Source organism: Anastrepha ludens, chromosome 4, assembly GCF_028408465.1.
Source record: "Anastrepha ludens isolate Willacy chromosome 4, idAnaLude1.1, whole genome shotgun sequence".
NCBI classification, from domain to species: Eukaryota; Metazoa; Arthropoda; class Insecta; order Diptera; family Tephritidae; genus Anastrepha; species Anastrepha ludens.
Window position 1 is genome coordinate 50,276,260 of NC_071500.1, and position 19,827 is coordinate 50,296,086.

The 19,827-nt window shown below is 36.5% G+C and overlaps 2 protein-coding genes across 2 annotated transcripts in view; one reads left to right on the forward strand and one right to left on the reverse strand.

Moving 5' to 3' along the window:
- The first annotated feature begins 916 nt into the window (after positions 1-916).
- LOC128862257 (uncharacterized) overlaps positions 917-19,827 on the forward strand; it is a 60,666-nt gene continuing 41,755 nt past the window's right edge. The window contains exon 1 of the mRNA XM_054100780.1: positions 917-994. The gene's annotated coding sequence lies outside the window, so the exon portion shown is untranslated. The remainder of the gene's footprint in view (positions 995-19,827) is intronic.
- Positions 17,883-19,827, reverse strand: part of LOC128862256 (uncharacterized) — a 29,897-nt gene continuing 27,952 nt past the window's right edge. Inside the window, exon 3 of the mRNA XM_054100779.1 lies at positions 17,883-18,628. Coding sequence (XP_053956754.1) covers positions 18,099-18,628 — 530 coding nt within the window. The 3' untranslated portion in view covers positions 17,883-18,098. The remainder of the gene's footprint in view (positions 18,629-19,827) is intronic.

Below are 19,827 nucleotides of genomic sequence, written 5' to 3' on the forward strand. Positions count from 1 at the left end.
AAAGTTTTCTTCAAAAACACCTCTCTTATATACAACTCGAGCCTATTTCTACTGTATTGTAAGTGCCTAAATGGCTTGGATTTGTATGCTTAGAAGAAGGGGCATGTATGCATTTTAAATATTATATTTTACTTAATGTAAAAAGGCGCGAAAGAATCAAATTTTTTCAAAGCCATTTTCTTTCAGAATTTTTTCTCCAACATCTGTAGTACAAAACTTTACATATTCCAAGCTAAAAAATTCTAAACGAATGTATTTAAGCAACGTTGATGAAAAGTTTTTGGACGTTTAGGGACTATCACTGAATAGAAACGATTAGAAATCTGAGCAAGGATATTTTCTTTTTTGCTTAAGTACATATCGTACATTCCATAATATAAAATTGTAAATTCCATAATGTAAATTGTGCTCATATGTTTGTAGTTACTAAAAGTGAAATTTATTCAATACTCCATTTAAAACTCACACATGCGCCGTTTTGCGGCGCATTTCTCCTCCGCACCACACAGTGAAACCAAACGTGTCTTTCATAGGTAAACAAAGTAACAGTAGCAAACGGAATCGAATAAAAATAATCAGTACAATGATAAATGTAGTGGTACAAAGAGAGTAAACAATACAATATTTGTTATAATTATTTTTATTTTTTTGTTTTAAAAACCAAAGTAGCACTTGTGGCATGCGCAAGTTTTTCTAATCAACCTTTTTCGATTATGGTAACACTTGCTCTATCAAGCAACGAAAGCAAGAGTAAAACCCACCAAAAAATATAAAAACTTCTACAAGAAAAAAATTGTTGTTGAAACGTTCAAGCTTTCCTTATACGTAACTGTATATGGATGAGTACATGAAATTTCTGAAGTGGGTGAAAAATATTAATTGAATAAAAATTTCTCCAACTTTAAAGTGCATATACTTGGTAGCTACACAACAAAAAGTATAAAAAATAATACTCACAATACATATCCTCCTTGGATTTCTTTAAAAAGCTAACGTAAGCGTCAATTTAAACATTTTTTTATATAAAGTTGTCATATTTGGGCAATAGGAAATCTATAGCATCCAGAAGGATTTTACTTTGCTTTGGTATTACAGTTTTGAGGAAAAGTGGTGTTAATATTAAAGACACTTTGCGGGGATGCTTACGAGCAGAAGATCTCAAATTCTGGAGCACATTGAAAAAGGGATTTGCATGCGTTAATGTGAATTCAGAACGGAGTTGGACAAACCTAAAACTCATGGGTAAATCTTCTTTTCGGACATAAACTCCGCTTTTGTTTAAACGTAAACTCTTACTACTTTGAACGTCCGGCGAATTTGAAATCTGAAATCAATCATAATTTTGTATCATTTATTAGAGAGATAAAATGGTTTCACTATAAAAGGTATTACAGGGAGAGACTTATTCCCAAACAAACAGATGGTACAGGAATGTGCCTCCAAGCCTCCTTCTGCATGCCAGCGGACAGTATACGTTTAAGCATCTCGCCACTAACGACAGATATAAGCCTAGAACGTTTTCCAGGATCATGACGCCACAAGGCCTTAACAACTCTCCATGTCCAATTTTTTACCCAGTTGTATTCTGCCAACGCCCACCTTTTAAGGAGCAATTCTTAGGCAGTCATGGAAACCCTATCTTCGTCATGCACGAAAAACTATCTCAAGGCTGCTCGAGTGCCAGATGGTCTAATGTCTCGGTGAATGTGATCAAAAGGCGAAACATGGAACTCTAAATAAGCAAATACGACAAAGAAAATTTTACAAAAAGAAGCGCCATTTGTAAACGAGTAAACTCTGGAAAGTTGATAATGGAATAAGTAAACTTGACAAACACACCTTTCTTTTTCTACAAAATATCTACCGATACCACAAAGAAGTTTACTTAAAAATTAAGCGCCTAATCTTCACCAGAAATTAAACACTTTCGATGATCTGTTTAGTTAGCACTAACTGAACTGTCTCTTTTCTTTTCAATTCACACCACTTCGCAAAGAAGCGACAAATTGTGTAACATACGAGTATACAAATTTACATGCGCGCTTTTACTTGAACTTTTATAAGCCCAAAATTAGCTTGTCACGCTTTTTCAGCTGCTACGTGAATGTATGTATAAGCATTGCTGCAATAACTTTCCTTTTCACTACCTCGCAATTCCAATAAAAAAGTGTTAATTGTAAAGTGGTTTTCAATGACATGCACTAAAATTTGCAGCACCAACGTGTAATTTTGTATAATTTTATATGTATAGTTTTTCGTATGTATTTGTTAAATGGAATTTTTATGCATCTACACCTTCTTGTGGCGCTTAATTCTCCATGGTAATATCGTTTACGCACCTTTATTAAAATTATGCAATCGTCTACTGCACCAAGCTCCTTAACGGGCTGTACATTAATGCACAGCAATGCAATTGCAACGAGAGGCTTCAGAAACAAACTCGGCGGGTGGAAAAGTCATAAAAAGTGCATAATACTTTATTTTGAGCAAAGTCGGTTAGCACTTCATTTACTCATTGTGGAGACCATTAACACTGGCAGCAAAATGCAAATCTAATGTTAACATATTTCATTACTGTACTTGGAGATAAACAATGATAATTTTTGGCAACCATTAGTGGTTTTGATAATTTGCATGCATTTTTATTTTTATAGTAATGAATATAAAAAATTAAATAATAGTAAATAAATATAAACAATTTAAACATTTTTGCTGGCTAAGTAAGTGCATACAAAAAATGTATCTGATGGTGCCAGGGAATATAATTAAGTTTTTACGTGCTTTGCGCTTACTACGATTAATGTAAATTATTTCTTGACCGATTTTGCTACTTCTATGAAATTTTTAAAAACTAAAATTATTCATGCTTGTGAAAACGGTCCTAAATTCTGCAATACAATATTCTTTTGTGTAAATATTCTGGAAAACTGTGAAGCAAATTCACGTTTGGGCAATAAATATGTATTTTCACAAATCTTTAAAGACAAAATTATGTAAAATTAAACTAAAACTCTGTATACAAATTTATTTTGGTTTCAATGCGAAATGAAATAAATTGTGAATTCAATAATATTATTATTAATTGGGGAAAAATAAATCCATTAATTCCTCGGTACATGGAGTAGTGAGCAATATCTCGTAAAGTATCGACAGTATTAGTGTGGCATTTTACATTTTTTCTTTTCATTCAGTTGTGAGGTGCAGGGTGTTAACAATAGAAGTTAACAGAGGAAAAACTCGGCACTTTTTACAGCATTTCTTTGATAAAGGCGAAAATGCATGCCGGCAGAAATCGTGAATGTTGCTTATGGTGCTGATACTATAATAGCTAATTACGTGCAATTTTGGTTTCGTCCAATCCATTCAGGCATTTATGATGTGAAAGAAAATGTCTATAATGTCGAAAATATCGATAAAATCACAGAAATAAACAAAGTTGACCAGCATTTTAGTAGTCGTAGCATAACCCTGGAGCTAAAGATCGACCATAAGCAATTTTTAAATCATTTGCGTAAAAAGTTTACTCAAAAATAATAGATTTCTTTTTCTTCAAACTAATAACTTGGCTATAAAGCATTTACTTGACCGAATCACTATTAATTAAAATCCCTACGATTTCTTCTCATGCATACCTCGCTGCAAAATTGTAGGCACACCCACTATTTTGTTTATAAAAGTATACTTCACATCACAACAAAAACCATATAACTCAAAATCTCAAAGTTTGTACAAAATGTACGAAAAATCTCACCCTTGTTAAAAGCTTAAATATTCCCATATGACTAAGCACTGTCACATTTGCATTGCATTTACGCGATGCTAAGTATGACTATTGAGGCTGATGAACATTTGATTAGAATAAAGAAATATATGTTAAACATTTTGAGATCTGTGCGGATAATGAGAAAAAGTGCGCTTTTCGTATGATTCTCAGTATTCTAGTAGAGAATTTTTAATACATCGCTTCAAAATTTTTTTTTTTATTAAGTAAATTTTTGCAAAACAGAGTTTTAAGTTTGAATACCACAAATTTGTATGTAATTGTACCTGTACATGCGTGTTTAAGAAATTGCAACTCAATGCTAAGTACTTACACAGCAAGGGCACATTGAATATTTTCAGAGCCTGAGGACTTGTATCGGAGGATGGTTCCATATGTAGAAGTCCACGCAAGTGGGGAAAGTTACTGATCGCCATTCACTGGGGAGTAGCCAGGTCGATTCTTCTGCATATGGTTCAAGCAGCTCACAACTCCCGGGACTAGCCCAAGTATCCTCTAGGTAGCTTCCGAACACCCGTTCAGGAGTGAGCTAACGTGAGAAGGCGAAACTTTCCAGGATAGCTGGTTGTGCGCTGTCACTTAAAAATAAAGCCGCGAGCGCCGACGGACTGCCGGCTGAGCTATTCAAACATGGCGGCGAGGAGCTGGTAAGGTTCATGCATCAGCTCCTATGCAAAATATGGTCGCATGAAAGCATGCCTGCCGACTAGAATTTAAGTGTGCTCTGCCCCATCCATAAAAAGGGCGATCCTGCAATTTGTGCCAATTACCGCGGGATTAGTCTTCTAAATATCGCCTATAAGGTTCTAGCGAGCGTATTGTGTGAAAGGCTGAAGCCCACCGTCAACCAACTGATTGGACCTTATCAGTGTGGCTTCAGACCAGGAAAGTGTACCATCGATCAAATATTCACAATACGCCAAATCTTGGAAAATACCCATGAAAGAAGAATCGACACACACCATCTTTTCGTCGATTTCAAAGCTGCATTCGACAGTACGGAAAGGAGTTACTTGTATGCCGCGATGTCTGAATTTGGTATCCCCGCAAAACTAATACGGCTTTGCAAGATGACGTTGCTCAACACCAGCAGCGCCGTCAGAATTAGGAAGGACCTCTCCGAGCCGTTTGATACCAAACGTGGTTTCAGACAAGGTGACTCGCTGTCGGGTGACTTCTTTAACTTGATGTTGGAGAGGATCGAACTTAAACGCTCAGGCACATTTTTTTATAAGAGCGTACAATTGTTGGCGTATGCTGATGATATCGACATCATCGGCCTTAACCACCGCGCTATAAAGGATAAAGAATCAAAGCGAATGCGTACAAAACGAAGTACCTCATGTCATCAAACAAACAGTCGGCGCACTTGCGTATCGGCACCCACGTCACTGTTGACAGTTATTATTTCGAGGTTATAAAAGACTTCGTATACTTAGGAACCAGCATTAACACCGATAACAATGTCAGCCTTGAAATCCAATGCATAATCTCCCTTGCCAACAAGTGCTACTTTGGACAAAGTAGTCCTCTCTCGACGAACAAAACTAACACTCTACAAGACTCTCATCATTCCCGTCCTAACGTATGGCGCAGAAGCGTGGACGATGACAACATCCGATGAAGCGACGCTTGGAGTGTTTGAGAGAAAGATTCTGGGCAAGATTTTTAGACTTTTGCACGTTGGCAACGGCGAATATCGCAGGCGATGGTACGATGCGCTGTATGAGCTTTACGACGACATAGACATTGCCCAGCGAATAAAGATCCAGCGGCTACGTTGGCTGGGTCATGTCGTCCGAATAGATACAAACGATCCGGCTCTGAAAGTATTCGATGCGGTATCAGCTGGTGGTAGCAGAGGAAGAGCAAGGCCTCCTCTGCGTTGGAAAGATCAGGTGGAGAAGAACTTGGCTTCACTTGTCACTTGGTGTGTCCAATTGGCGCCGGTTAGCACGAGAAAGAAACGACTGGCGCGCTTTGTTAAACTCGGCCAAAATCGCGTAAGCGGTCATCGCGCCAATTAAGAAGAAGAAGAAGAGGATTTGTATCAAATAAAAGAGGATTTCTGTTTTCGGTTTTTAAGATTTGTGTGATTTCCACTTGTGTATTTCAATTTGCCGCTTCTGTATGCAAATAGCACATCTCGATGGGTGGATTTTAGAATTTTTCGTAGTATCTGTATTTTTGGGAGTCAGAGAAATTTAACTTGTTTATCTACGAAAGTTTTCAAAGATTGAATGTAAGCCAATCTAACGCACGAACAGTCATGCAAATACGAAGGAATTTTCACTCTATAATAATTTCTAATCAGAAACTAGCTAAAATGGAAAAATGATTTTTAAATAACGAGAATTTTTTTAGCTGCATGAGAACTGTCGACATCGATAACTATAGTTTGTCAACTGAGAATCGTTAAACGCCAGAACAACCCTTCCAAATTGTGGAAATTTACTTTAAAAAATTTATCAGTTCGTGAAGTTTATAGAGCACTGGCGGTCTTTATTCCTTTCGAAATGAGGAAGAAGCTGCTGTTACGGTAAGAGATGAGCGATATCGAGCCATGCTGACTGATTTTTTATATCAATCACATTCATCAGCTAAATATTGACGCCATTTGATTCCAAAAAGATGATGCAACTTGCCATACAGCGCACTTATCAATCGATTTATTGCAATACTCAAGCCTCCATTAACGGCATGCGTCCAGATTTATTGGAAAAAGTGGTCAAAAATTGGAATGATCGCATGGACCATGTAACTCGTAGTCGTGTGAGACATATGCCCGATATCAAATTCAAAAAATAAACACGATGAGGTTATATATCCGATTATAATATTGTAAATATAAAGAAATGGTTCATTCTAACAATATTTCTGTTTTATATTATCATTTTAAGTTTTCAAGCTTAAAAAAAAATACAATCTCGCTGTCAAACAAATATCTCTTCAGTATAAAAACATAGCACTGTTATTTGATGGAAAGGAAAAGTTTTCCCCTAATAAATTGCGTATGAATTTCCACATTAAAAAATATATCCGCTTACATAAACTTTACCTCAGATACCTTTAGTAGACGTTTAACGGAAGAAAAGTCAAAGTAGTAAAAATAAGAGTCTCTGTTGCTTCGAAAAATATCAATTTTATTCATCTTGCGGTAAGGAAATATCATTTCGAACTACAAAGAAAAAGCAATAAGTACCAGTTGATGTAATTAAAAAAGTTTATGTTCATTGAAGCTATAAAAAAATATGTATGTTTGTACATAAACTGCATACATTTTTCTTGCTTTTGTTTTATAGGTGTGTTAAAATGTGGTAAAAAAACAACGGATTCTCTTGACGAAAAATGGAAAAAATAAAAATTGGTATTTTTCGAGGTATTTTTTTATTTATTAATATACATGGATTTGCTGCGCGCTGGTTTTTTATTGGGCCATTATTGAGAGCTGGAATGAAAATTAAGAGGTAAATCTGCCGACTGCGCCTGCAGTTTTTCTTGTGATGGTAGATGCATATTTTTTATAGCGCAGGGGCAATTTTAAATTTTCATCTGCTATCAACATACGAATGGATATTAAGTTAAAGGATCGTGCGTTAGTCTAAAGCAAAGGAACCGTGCCTTCCCTGTATCACAACATACTCGTAATGGATTTAATTTTCAAACAAAATAGCTTGATAAATTCAGTGGCTTATTAAATATATTAAATATATTCACTTAAATGCATATCCATTCCTTGCCCAAAATAGCGTTGAAGTCACCAAATACGATTTTTACATAACATCAGTGGTAGACATCTTCTTGCCTTGCCGAGCCTACACTGACATCTCTGTGTGCCGAGCAGACAGTCTATGCTTGTATATACGATCGCATCAACCAGTCCTATGCCTTCTCAAGTAAGAGTCCAAATTATAGTCCACTAAATATATGCAGTGATCGCCATTAGTAGGGGATGATTAATTTAAGGTTTTACTTATTTTTATGTACGATGTACAGAATGCAGAGGTGTGGTCAATATCGCAACCAGCTCGGTTTGTTTACAAAAAAACCAAGCCGGAGCACATGGGGGTGTTTTTTAAAGACACGTTTCTATAGCGAGCCGCTTTCTCAAAGATAAGACTAAAGTTTGCCATTGAACTTATTGGAGGAAAACACTATATACCTTAAGCTAAATACATATGTACAAATGTATATCGGGGTGGCCTTCTTACTCCTGCCCGCGCGGCTTATATTTTTTAAAATATTTAATAGTTCTTTAATTTAACAAAGAAGTTTTGTTTTTTAACAAAAGTGGTTCATTAGCTGGAGCTGGTGGTATTTACCAGAAAATATAAATCTCCACCCTTTCGACTTCCCAAATTAAACCCCCACGTTCTCCCGCTCTCATCGGAAGTTAGGTATCTTGGAGTGATACTTGACTGCAAACTCCATTGGAAGCTACACATTGAAAATCAAGTAAAGAAGACCTGTATAGCCTTTTACTCCTGCAAATCTATGTTTCTCACGCCACAGGTAGTACAACGCAGTAGTTTTGCCAGTTTTAACGTATGGATGCCTAGTTTGGTGGGAAGCTCTTCAGAAGGGCTAATACCACTAAACTGGGGAGAGTGCAAAGGACTGCATGCATTGGTATCACCGGAGCATGTAAAACTTGTCCCAATGCTGCCCTGAATATCCTTTTGTATTTACTGGGCTGCCCATATTCGACGGATCCATGTGTTTTTTATTTAAATCACAAAAAACCACAATATTTTTAATGTTGACGATAATAATCATTTTATTTGGTTCAAGTAAATTTGTTGACATCACGTTTTGAATATGATATCTCTCAAATGGCCGCCCGTTTTGCAGCATTTTCCCTAATTATAGCTAATATTTCGGCTGGAATAGCGGCTATTTCCTCACGGATGTTGTTCCTGAGCTCTTCTATAGGCTTTGGCTTATTAATATAAACCTTTGATTTTAAATATCCCACAAGAAGAAGTCAGGTGGCGTTAAATCGGGCGAACGCGGTATCCAGTCAAAATCGCCATTTTTCGACATCAAACGACGAGGAAACAATTTCTTCATAAAATCGATTGTGGTGCGAGCTGTGTGTGGTGGAGCTCCGTCTTGTAGAAACCAGAACTGCCTCATACGCTTTCGACGATTAATTGGCATCACAATTTTCTTCTTTTCTTCTTCTTCTTCTTCTTCTTTTTTTCACTTGACTTCTTTTGTTGAATGTGAATTTCAACAATTTGGGCGTGGCGTGTACTGTTCCATGGTAAAAATCTGCTTGCACTGACGTTTCCAACGCGGTATGTCATTAAGCGATCGAATTTTCCGTTATTTCCATCTCAGCTCAAAGTGCAATCAGGTTAAAGGAGATTGGCCTCTGGAGGCAATCGCTCAAGGGGCATGGTAGTATTTTCGGGCAGTTAACACCGTATTTCTCCGAACTTCGAACAGATCTCTCTATCCGCAAACTAGAGTTTGAGGTTCATACAAGTTTCCGAATAGGCAGGATTGGATCGAGGGAAAATCTGCACCGAAGCTTGCACCTCGGTCTTCACTGACGGAGTAGGGGTTTTCTCTAAATCATCTATCTTCTTTAAACTACCGAATATTGCTAGTGTATTTCAGGCAGAAGTCTTGGCATGCAGATTGCTTAGGGAACGTGGGAGTAAGGAGATATTAACATTCGATCCGATAGTGATCGGAGGATTTGATGATGCCACGGGGAAGAACGAAATTTGAAACTCCTGTAAAGAGGAGATCAAATCTCTTAGGTGTGCAGGTCACATTTCACTGATCAGAGTTCCATGATATATAAACATAGCAATGAAATTACTGATGAGCTTTCCAGTAAGGGGACTGAATTGGTTTCAGAGCCCTCCTACCCGGTCACCGAAATACCCCCGACAGTTGTTAAAAGGACTCCTCGCCATTCAATTTCCAAACTCGTAGCTGTGTTTACCGGTCATTGGATGATCGGCACACACGCGGAAAAGCTAGGGTTACCTTTTAACCCGCATTTCAGAAGCTGTGGGGACCTTTCAGAGAAAGAGACTGTAGAGCATTTTTTCTGTAAATGTTCGGGTTTGGCAGCTAGACGGCTAAGGCCACTGGGCGCTCCCTTCTTCGACAGCCTGGGGCTATGCGTCAACCTAAATCCAATCAATCTCCTACATTATATCAATAGCTCTGGCTGGCTGTAGATACATATCTGCCTGTTGGTGGTCTCATAATGGTATCAAAACGGGCTTTAGTGCTATTTGAGAAGTGCCAGACCGGCACTTAACCATTTCACCTACCAATCTATCTACCTTGGTAAAAAGCAGCAAATCCTTTCCCCCAAAAATATCACTCTTTATTTCTTTTTGACTTTTTTTTGTACTGATTCATATCTATTCTCAGCATTTAAAGAGAATTAATAAAAAAACGTTTAATACTGTGGAAAAACAACAACTAGAGCAATAAAACAAACAACGTTCTATTTAGACACTGTTAATAAATTGATTTTACAAACTTTATTCCTTCATTATTGCAGTTTTTAATGCTGCTGCATTCTTTGGATGCCTTTTATGGACTCTTTTCTTCAAAAAGGCTCATAAATTTTCAATCACGTTCATGTCGGAGCTCTAGGCTGGTGTATTTATAACTGTACCGCAATTGTAGAGAAGCCATGTCTGCACATTATGCTTTGGATAGTTGTCGTTATTAAAATTTGGTTTATTCTCAGTGCCGACTAAGATTTTTTTTTTCAATATACAAGGTTTGCTATCTTTTATGTCGGTATGATAACATTGAATAACTTTGAAAAAAAAAAAAACAATTACTATATTAAATATTCAAATTAAAGCTATTTTTTGAATACAATATCAATCAAGTGGCCACCTTTATTAGCAATCACAAAGTGAGATCTTTTTTCTGCGTTTGTCATCACCTTGTCAAACATTTCGGGTTTTATAGCGTCGATTTTGGCACGAATGTTTGCCTTAAGCTGGTCGATAGTCTGCGGCTTGTTCGCGTAAACCTTGCTTTTCAGATACCTCACAAAAAGAAGTCCGGGGGGTTAAGTCAGATGATCTGGGGGACCAGTCGATGTCGCCTCTTTTTGACACTAGACGTCCTGCGAATTTTTGTTGCAGAAATTCAATTTTTGCATTCGCAGTGTGGCATGGCACACCGTCTTGTTGAAACCAGTAACCGTCTTAACCTTTCTCACGCATTTGCGGGCAGACGTAATGAGCCTACATCCAGCGATATTGGTTTCCATCGACCGTTTCGTTTTCTCGGTAAAAATATGGTCTAAAGATGATTTTTTCCGCAAATACCTGCCCAAACAGTTACTTCCCGGTCATGCAATAGCGTTTCAGGTTCAGTTCCTCAAATGCGGTAATTTTGTTTATTCACGCTGCCAGAGAGGTTAAAACGTGCCGCATCAGTCATTAAAATTTGCTTCCAAAAATTGGGTTCAGTGTCAACCATTCGAGCGACTGTTTACCCGTATTCCACGCGACGTGAATGGTCTGTCGGCAATATTCTTTGTGTCAATTACACTTTATACGGAAACAAATTTAAATTATCCTTTAAAATGCGCAGCATTGTGATTTCACTGGCGCCAAAATTCTGAGCGCGACGACGATACGACACTGTTGGCTCCTGGGCAGCGCTCTCACTCACTGCTTCAACAACTTCATTGGAACGTCTTGGTCGTTGATGAACGGCATGTTGACGATCTCTTACTGTCCCGTGCTCAAAATTCGACACCAAGCGACGAATAGTGTTGTCAGACGGTGCCTGTTTTCCGCTATACTTTTTGAGATATGCGCGTTGAGTTAGAATAATAGAACGACTATTTTCCATATATAGCGTCACTGTTTCAGGGCGTTGTTTCGGTGTAAAGCGATCCTTGGATGAAGTTGTACTGAATTGACGTATCAAAACATGTATTTAAGTCGATCGGGTGGTAAATGACAAAGTTATTCAGAGTTTACATACCGACATAAAAGATGGCGTACCCTGTTTTTAAAAATGCATTGGCGTACATTGTACCGTAATAAGCACCACGCCTCCTACTTTTCCTGGATTAACCGTGGCAATTATATTTCGATTTTGTAAAGTTGGTAAGGACCTGCGTCATACTCTAATCGGCCAATCGTTGTAATACAGCTTTGTCTCTATCTCTTCGCAAAAAATAACGTCGACCCCTGGCTCGGAAATGTGGTTCAAAGCGAAAGACAGGATTTTTTCTATATTTTGTGCAGACCGCAATCGTTTCTTGCATGCTGACCTCGATGAATATTTGAGATGCAGTATGGGTTGACGCACTGCTTCATTAGAGACAACAATACCACACTCCTCGTTAAGTTCCTTTGCAAGTGCTTTCAAGAAAATTTTCAGGTTTTGATCCAAGCTTCGGATCGTCAAGCGTTATGCACGTCCTGTAATTTTAGTTTTAGACCCACCGGCATGCTTTTACTATAATCTACCTTCTTTTTTCGCTCGATTTACAACATTATAAACTGTTTGACGTGTTGACGTTTCAGACAATTCCTAAACGCTTTTACCCAAGCGGTAATTATAATATAATAATTGCGTAATATCAAAAGATAATTTTTGCCAGGCATTCTAAAATCACAGTGTTTTAATTTTAGGTCCGAATAAAGCAAGAATTGTTCATTAAATTGTAAAACGAAAGCATCAAAATGATAATTGCAAAGCAGAGTTCATCGCGAAACATATTCACACAAGGAAATTGAAGAATCAAAATGTAAAAGCAGTTTTTGGATAGTGTCGAAATAGAACGCTATTTGCTTTTGTAGCTTTAGTTGTTGTTTTTGAAAAGAATTTGAAGTTTCTTATTAAATCCTTTTAAATGCTGTGAATAAATATGAGTCAGTACAAAAAAGAAATGTAAATAAAAAGTGCTTTTTTTGCTAATGAAGTCGAAAAATTGAATTTTTTTTCAAAAATCGCTCTCTACTAACTGTATGTAAGAATACAAGTGCTTCTGGAAATTTCAATAAATATTTTGTGAATTGTGCACATGCTGAGAAAAAATCTTATTCAGTTCATCTTCGCTGCATGACGCTGAGGTGAATTGAATTGGCATACAATTTGCGAATGATTGAAAGCTATAAAATTAAAAATTGTAAAGATATTTACCGGTGTTTATAGATGTGTGAACGATATATGTATGCCTTTATAATTAAGAGAATAGAGATAAGCGATGTATAAAACATTGCCTGCTTTTTGGCGACTGATTTAAACTTTAAATTGTGCTTTACTTGTGGATAGGAGTTCCAACCACATACAAAATGAAGAGCGCAATTAGGCTCTTTTAACTGCAGGCTTGTCACAAGTCGTGTTCAGCATCACTGCTCAACAAATATCAAATCAATATTTATTGAAGTATATTACGAACTGAAAAATACAAGTCGTGAGAAAAGTGTTTAATTAATAGAAAATAGTTAATGATACATATGAAAATCTTAACTGTTTTCAAAATTCTCAAAATGTGTTGCACAAAAAGTTGTCTAGGCTGTTGTCATTTCGTTTAATCGTTTCATGTTAACGGTCGATAAAGCGGGTTGCAAAAATCCGATAAAAACTATAAAACGGAATTTGGAAGAGCCGATGTCATCCGCAACTGCTTTATCCTAATTTTAAGCACAGAAGCATAGGCGAGTAAAAAAAGAATACAGCTATAAAAGTTTTTTGGAGAATAACCTTAACGGGTGAGACACTTTTTTAAAATTTTGGAGTTTACTCCTTAAGAAACGATATATAAGGCCCACGGTATGAAAAAAATATGGGTAGTAAAATCGTGTGAATCGCTGACGGAAGTGACGCATTGCCCGTTTTCTATATTCTAGTGAGAAAAAGCACTGCCTACCTTGTGGCGCTACTTGGTTGGTGCGAACTTGTAGGAAATATAATTTTCCTTGTGGGTGCCAATTTCTAGTGAGAAAAAGCACTGCATACCTTGTGGCGCTTGTTTGTTGATGCAAACTTGTAGGAAATATATTTTCCTTGTGGTTCCTAATTTTCAGTGAGAAATAGCACTGCCTACCTTGTAGCGCTTCGTTGTTGGTGCAAACTTGTAGGAAATATATATGTATTTCCTTGTGGTTCCTAATTTTCAGTGAGAAATAGCACTGCCTACCTTGTAGCGCTTCGTTGTTGGTGCAAACTTGTAGGAAATATATGTATATGTATTTCCTTGTGGTTGCTAATTTCTAGTCAGAAATAACACTGCCCACATTTTGGTGCTTATTTCCGTAGTACTAGATAGGAAAGTGCTTGTGCGTTCGTTAAGAACCTACATATACCAGTGATATCGTCTGAACCTTTGGAGGAGATTGTCTTCAAAAACCCTTACAATGGTTCATCTGCCAATTACACGCCAATGAACTACCGCTTAGACATTTGTTTGAATACATTGATGGCTCTACGTCTGAAAGCTTTAACGGTGAAATAGAGAAAAAATTGAAGGATTCTGAGAAGCTTTCTTTCGTCAATTATAAACCAATTATATTCATACTACCAGATATATCCAGTGAAAAAGATTTAAGTACGGATCAAAAATACCTATTTGATATTTGTAGTGCTATTATAAGTGGACATTGCAACGACAGCTTAAAAAAGAAAAACCCCAAAAAAATTGTTCATTCCAGGTGGCTTACTATAGCGAATAGAATAAATAAATTTATATTTTTTCAGCAATATAGAAAAGGTCTTCATTTACACCTTTTGCATATTAAATATATTTTTAAATATCACGGTAATCGTTTTTAAGGAGTAAACTCCAGTCGCGTGTCGTAGCTGACACACACACCTCTTTTTTTCCTATTTTTTTTTGCGCTTACATATACATATACAAAAAATCACAGAATTATTTTTAAATGAGTTGTAAAACCACTGCAGGGCTATCTCCGGACACATCTATATTTCGGCAGTGCCACACAATTCCACATATTTTACAATTTCCTCTAAAATGCGAGGACGAATTCGATAAACGAACGGCTGCATAATTGCGCATTTAATACGCATTAGAATTTGTACGTGACAGACAATAATTTTATGCATTTAGCAAACCATCAGATTTATTTGCATTCCTTGCTGCTTTATTTTACTGCTTTAACGTCTTTGTTTTGGTTAGGCAAACATGCGGCATACAATTAGGCGCAAAACAAAATCTTGGTTTAACTATAAGAGACAATTTATGTAATAAAATTGTCGTGAAAAGCTATAAAATAGAGAGATGTTGCTAAATTCGAATTGGCAAATTACTTATTAATAAAAATACATACTATTGTAATTTCAGGCGTTTATAGTAAAGTCCTCATTCATAGTAACATTTTATCAAGGATGTTAGATTACAATCATGGTGAAAAGATGTTTGCAGGTGTGGCGAATATCAGACTGTTAAGCGGCTCTCAGGGAATTTGGCAGAATTAGCGGGGGGACTGACGCAACAGGAGTTATGTATCGGTAAATCTATCATCCTTGGATTATCAAGTTTGGTCTTTAGTCACGTCCCCGGGGACGGTGACAGAATGCTGCCCGCACATTTTTCAACCACTCTTCCAAACAGTCGTTGTTCAAAAGTAACATTAGTGAATTTGTGTTTTATATTTTCGCATATGAGCAACACAATTTCAGTTTTTTCGAAAATAAATCACTATCATGAACCCGGATACGTCAGCCAAATTTATTTCAAATTCGCTAAGAGCTAGTTAATAGTCTGATATTGGCAACATATTCTGAATTTTTCACATTGATATTTGGCATATTTATTATTCTGCTAGTAATCATAATAGGCGGGCGAGAAATTATAACCAAATATGAGTAATACACATGCACCATTTTGAAAAACAAAAATTTTAAATTGTTTATTTTTTTTTTTATAAAATTTTTTGTAAACTAATTGTCTTCAATAAATGTATATCATCAAAAATACCGTTTACCGTTTAATACCACGCTCCACTAAGCAATTAGAAGATTTATCAGACTACTAAAATTTAAGGCTGCAAAATTTCAATGCGATAATCAAATGTTGGAGAGGCCAAAGGAACAAAATTGTTTACCCACATTTACATCTCAAAAACGTGTTTTTATTATAACTTGAATTTTTTATAAATTATCATTGGAGGGTGTCAAATTATTTTGCTTTTATTGAATGCAAAATTATTAAAGAAATGTGTGCTTTTGGAAAAAATACCGCGATTAACTAAGACAATAATAAATCGTTTTAAGTATGATTCAGACTTTGAAAATTTGTGCAGAATTGGGTGACAACCTAAGACATTCGAAAAAAACTCAATTTGAAAAGTAAGAAAAGATCCGAAAAACTTATCATCTAAACATGCTGCTATTATGGCCGAAAGCGCTGGCAAAACGATGCATCCCAGGACTGTTCGCCGAGCGTTTGTCTAAGGAGAGCTTAAGCAAAACAAATATATTTTGAAAGATGTCATGCCTTGTCATCGACGATGGCAAGTTCAGTTTGGCGACAAAGACATCAGTCCTGCAAGCAAAAAGTATTCAAACACCAATTGAGTATGGAGGGGCTGGGGTCATAAATCCACCAGTCGCTTGTGGGTGGTTGGCCGGTCATTGTTTTTTACTGGGCTGACACGCTGGTAGTCCTGCACGACCGCGGCATGTGTGGCGACGCGCTTGTTATTCCCATTCCATCCCCTCGGCGTGATGATGCAGCCCCTCTGGGTTAACTCAGCCACAGTTGCTTTGCTAAATGTAAATTATTATGGTGGGGACACATACACATGGCCCATAAGTCTGCCTACACCTTACAAATATTTTTAAATTATCTAAAACTCAATATATATTTATAGTTGAAAGCATATGTAATATATTTATATTTCATTACATTCTTAAGTTACAACAGCAAACTGCTTACATAACGGTAAATATAGGCAACCAAAAAGTCTGTCATTTTTATATCAAACAAATTCCATTTCACTTTAAATCATTTATTGAAATTTTTCTGTAACAAAACTTCTTGACCCTTGTGAGATTTGTACCTAGAAAATTTTCTCTAGGTCGGAATTACACTCTGAGTTATAGGACGGGGTCTGGTTTCATTAAACTGCAGTGTCGGCTCAGTTTTTGTTTTTGTTTTTGCAGGAAATGGTCGCACTATAGCGGCCATAACTACGCAAAAAGGGAAATCCTTGCAATATCTGCGACTTCAGCATCCCTCAGATTTCATACGAAATAAGGAGGCGCCTATCACACAATAAACAAGATTAAAAAATATATGAATAATACAATAATGAATACCCCCCAGATATGAACAAAAAAAAATATTTTGAAGAGATTAATACACCTGGAAAACATTACTCGATTAACAAAATTTTAAACGATATATTTTTGTGATTTTCTTGTATTGTGAAAAAACATCTATTCCTCACATTCCTCAAATCATTCATACTTAACAGATCATTAGCAGCGTGCTTAAATATATTTGTAGTTAGAAAATATTTTTGCTCTCTCGTTTTTATGCTTTCTATGACGAAATTGCTCAATGAAAAGATGCACTGAAAATTGCATGACTTGCATTTTCCTCAAAGTGCCACCAAGTGAATTTGCGAATAACTCTTTTCTGATTATCAAAATTAAATAGAAGAAAGGTGGGCGTATGAATTGGAGAAATGTGTTTATTACTATTTCTAAAAAAAAACGTGCGCTACATCTGAGGCTAATTGTTTACTCATGATACGAATTGTAACAACAACATGAGTTCGCGTTTTTCTTTCCTCATTTTTTAACACTTTTATATAATATCTGCCTTAGGCATTTTCATGATATTACAAAATGTATATTATGAAGGCAGATTTAATATTGGCAGGCAGATAACTGATTAGTATAACTGTATTCCAAAAATTAAGTAGGCGCTAATTTTATACAATATATATATCTGTAAGGTGAATTTCTAATTTAAATATACCTATACATTTGATTTTTTTATTATGCCTCCCATTTGGAGAACAAGTTCGTGTCTTAAGTCTTTAGCATACTCGCTTCACAGTTCTATTTCGTCGATGGGGGCACAATACAAATCACTTAAATATTCCAATTTGTACTTTATTTAAACACTTTCTGGCTGATTTATAATTAAATAATTACATTTGCAACTAAAATTACTAAATTACATATCGACGTTTTAAAACTATTTACAAATGAATTGCTTTAATAAATTTAATATTATTTAGAGATATTAAAAATAAATTAATAAAGCTAATTCTTAATAAAGAGAAAACCCTGACTCAGTGACTATTGTCTTATGCTCGTATCCAACATTCAACTAGTACAGCTGATTTGTGGGATATCTGGATGGTAACATGGCAACTGGACCCCTATTATTAAGTTCGCTATCTGCTTCACTGTCGTGCGTAGGTGCATATGTACCATAAGGATCACTGCGACTCTCCCAGCCATGTCCACCACTCACACTGCCATGCCCACCAGAACCATAACCCTGCACTTGTCCACCATGTATATGCAAGTGTATTTCTTTTGTTGGCTGATGTTCCTGCGCATGTGAATATGTAGCCGCTGGCGCTGAGGCAGCCCACCCACCTGATGAATGTGGCGTCCAAGACTGATAGTTCCATGTGGGTGCAGAGTATTCATGACCCACAAAGTTTGATTTCAACGTAATGAATTTCGCAAGTATGGCAGCAGCATTCATCAGTACAAGCAATTTGACCAGGAATAGTGTTTTCATGCCGAGCATTATAAGGAAAGCAACCATGGCGGTGAGTACACCAAATTTAAAAATTAATGGAATGAGAGCCATTTGTAGGCGCCGAATTTTTCCAAAAGTACGACTCTCTGAAAAGAAAAAAAGATTATCAATGTATTTGTGATTAAAGGCATGATGCACCAATAGAAATTTTTAAAATACGAAATTTTACAAATTTAAAAATCTAGGCTTCTTCATGGGTAAAATATTTTTTTTTATTTGTGTGTCAGTTTTTATGTAAGCAATTTGTTCATATATTCTTTGAATGAGTTCCTTCTCTAACTGTTGGTGTGCATTTGCGATGCTGCTCCACAAAAGAGAGAACCTAAAGCTTTACGCCGCCTCCGAAATGCAGATGTTCTTTTGAGGAGCTTTTTGATGGCTTGCCATCGCTTGCCGCAAGGTGAACGCTTTAAGAAGAAATCTCTTGTATTATTTGGTGTTTCACGCTCATACAGGGACTCGAACCTGGACTCTACCGAACAGTAGTCACTCACAAGTTCCTTCGAATGCGGCGGCCAAACCAAATATACATATTTGGGTGTTTGGCCGAGCTCCTCCTCCTATTTGTGGTGTTCGTCTTGATATTTTTCCACAAATGGAGGGACCTACAGTTTCAAGCCGACTCCGAACGGCAGATATTTTTTATGAGGCGCTTTTTCATGGCAGAAAGTCACTCATAGGTTTGCCATTGCCTGCCGACTGGCGACCGCTATTAGAAAACACTTTTTCTTAATTTTGGTGTTTCACCGAGATTCGAACCTACGTTCTCTCTCTCTGTGAATTCCGAATGGTAATCACGCACCAACCCATTCGGCTATGGCGGCCGCCATATCAAATATACCTTTAGATATTTACCTATGGTTCAGTTCAAACAAATTTGTGGTTTTAGGATGTCTAGATATCATGTTGTGTTACACAATCTTAAGAATTTTAATATAGCATCATTTCTACCGATCTGATGTTGGGCCATGTGATTACTGGTTGATTGTTGAACTAGATATATGATTTTAAAACAGTTTCATGTCTTGTATTAAATCATAAGACTTGACTTCACACGAGATCCTCCGTTAATGTCAAGTTAATTGTTGTACAAATATTATCAAACATGATTTTTACTACACGACTTTTGATAGTGCATTTTCATGTGATATGATTGTATATCATATGATGTGTTGAAATTATCATGTATTAATATTAAATTGTTAGCTGGTATAAAAGGTACGCGAGGTGTGATGCTCATAATACTATATTTTCCTACCATGATTTCATGTGATACTATGATTTA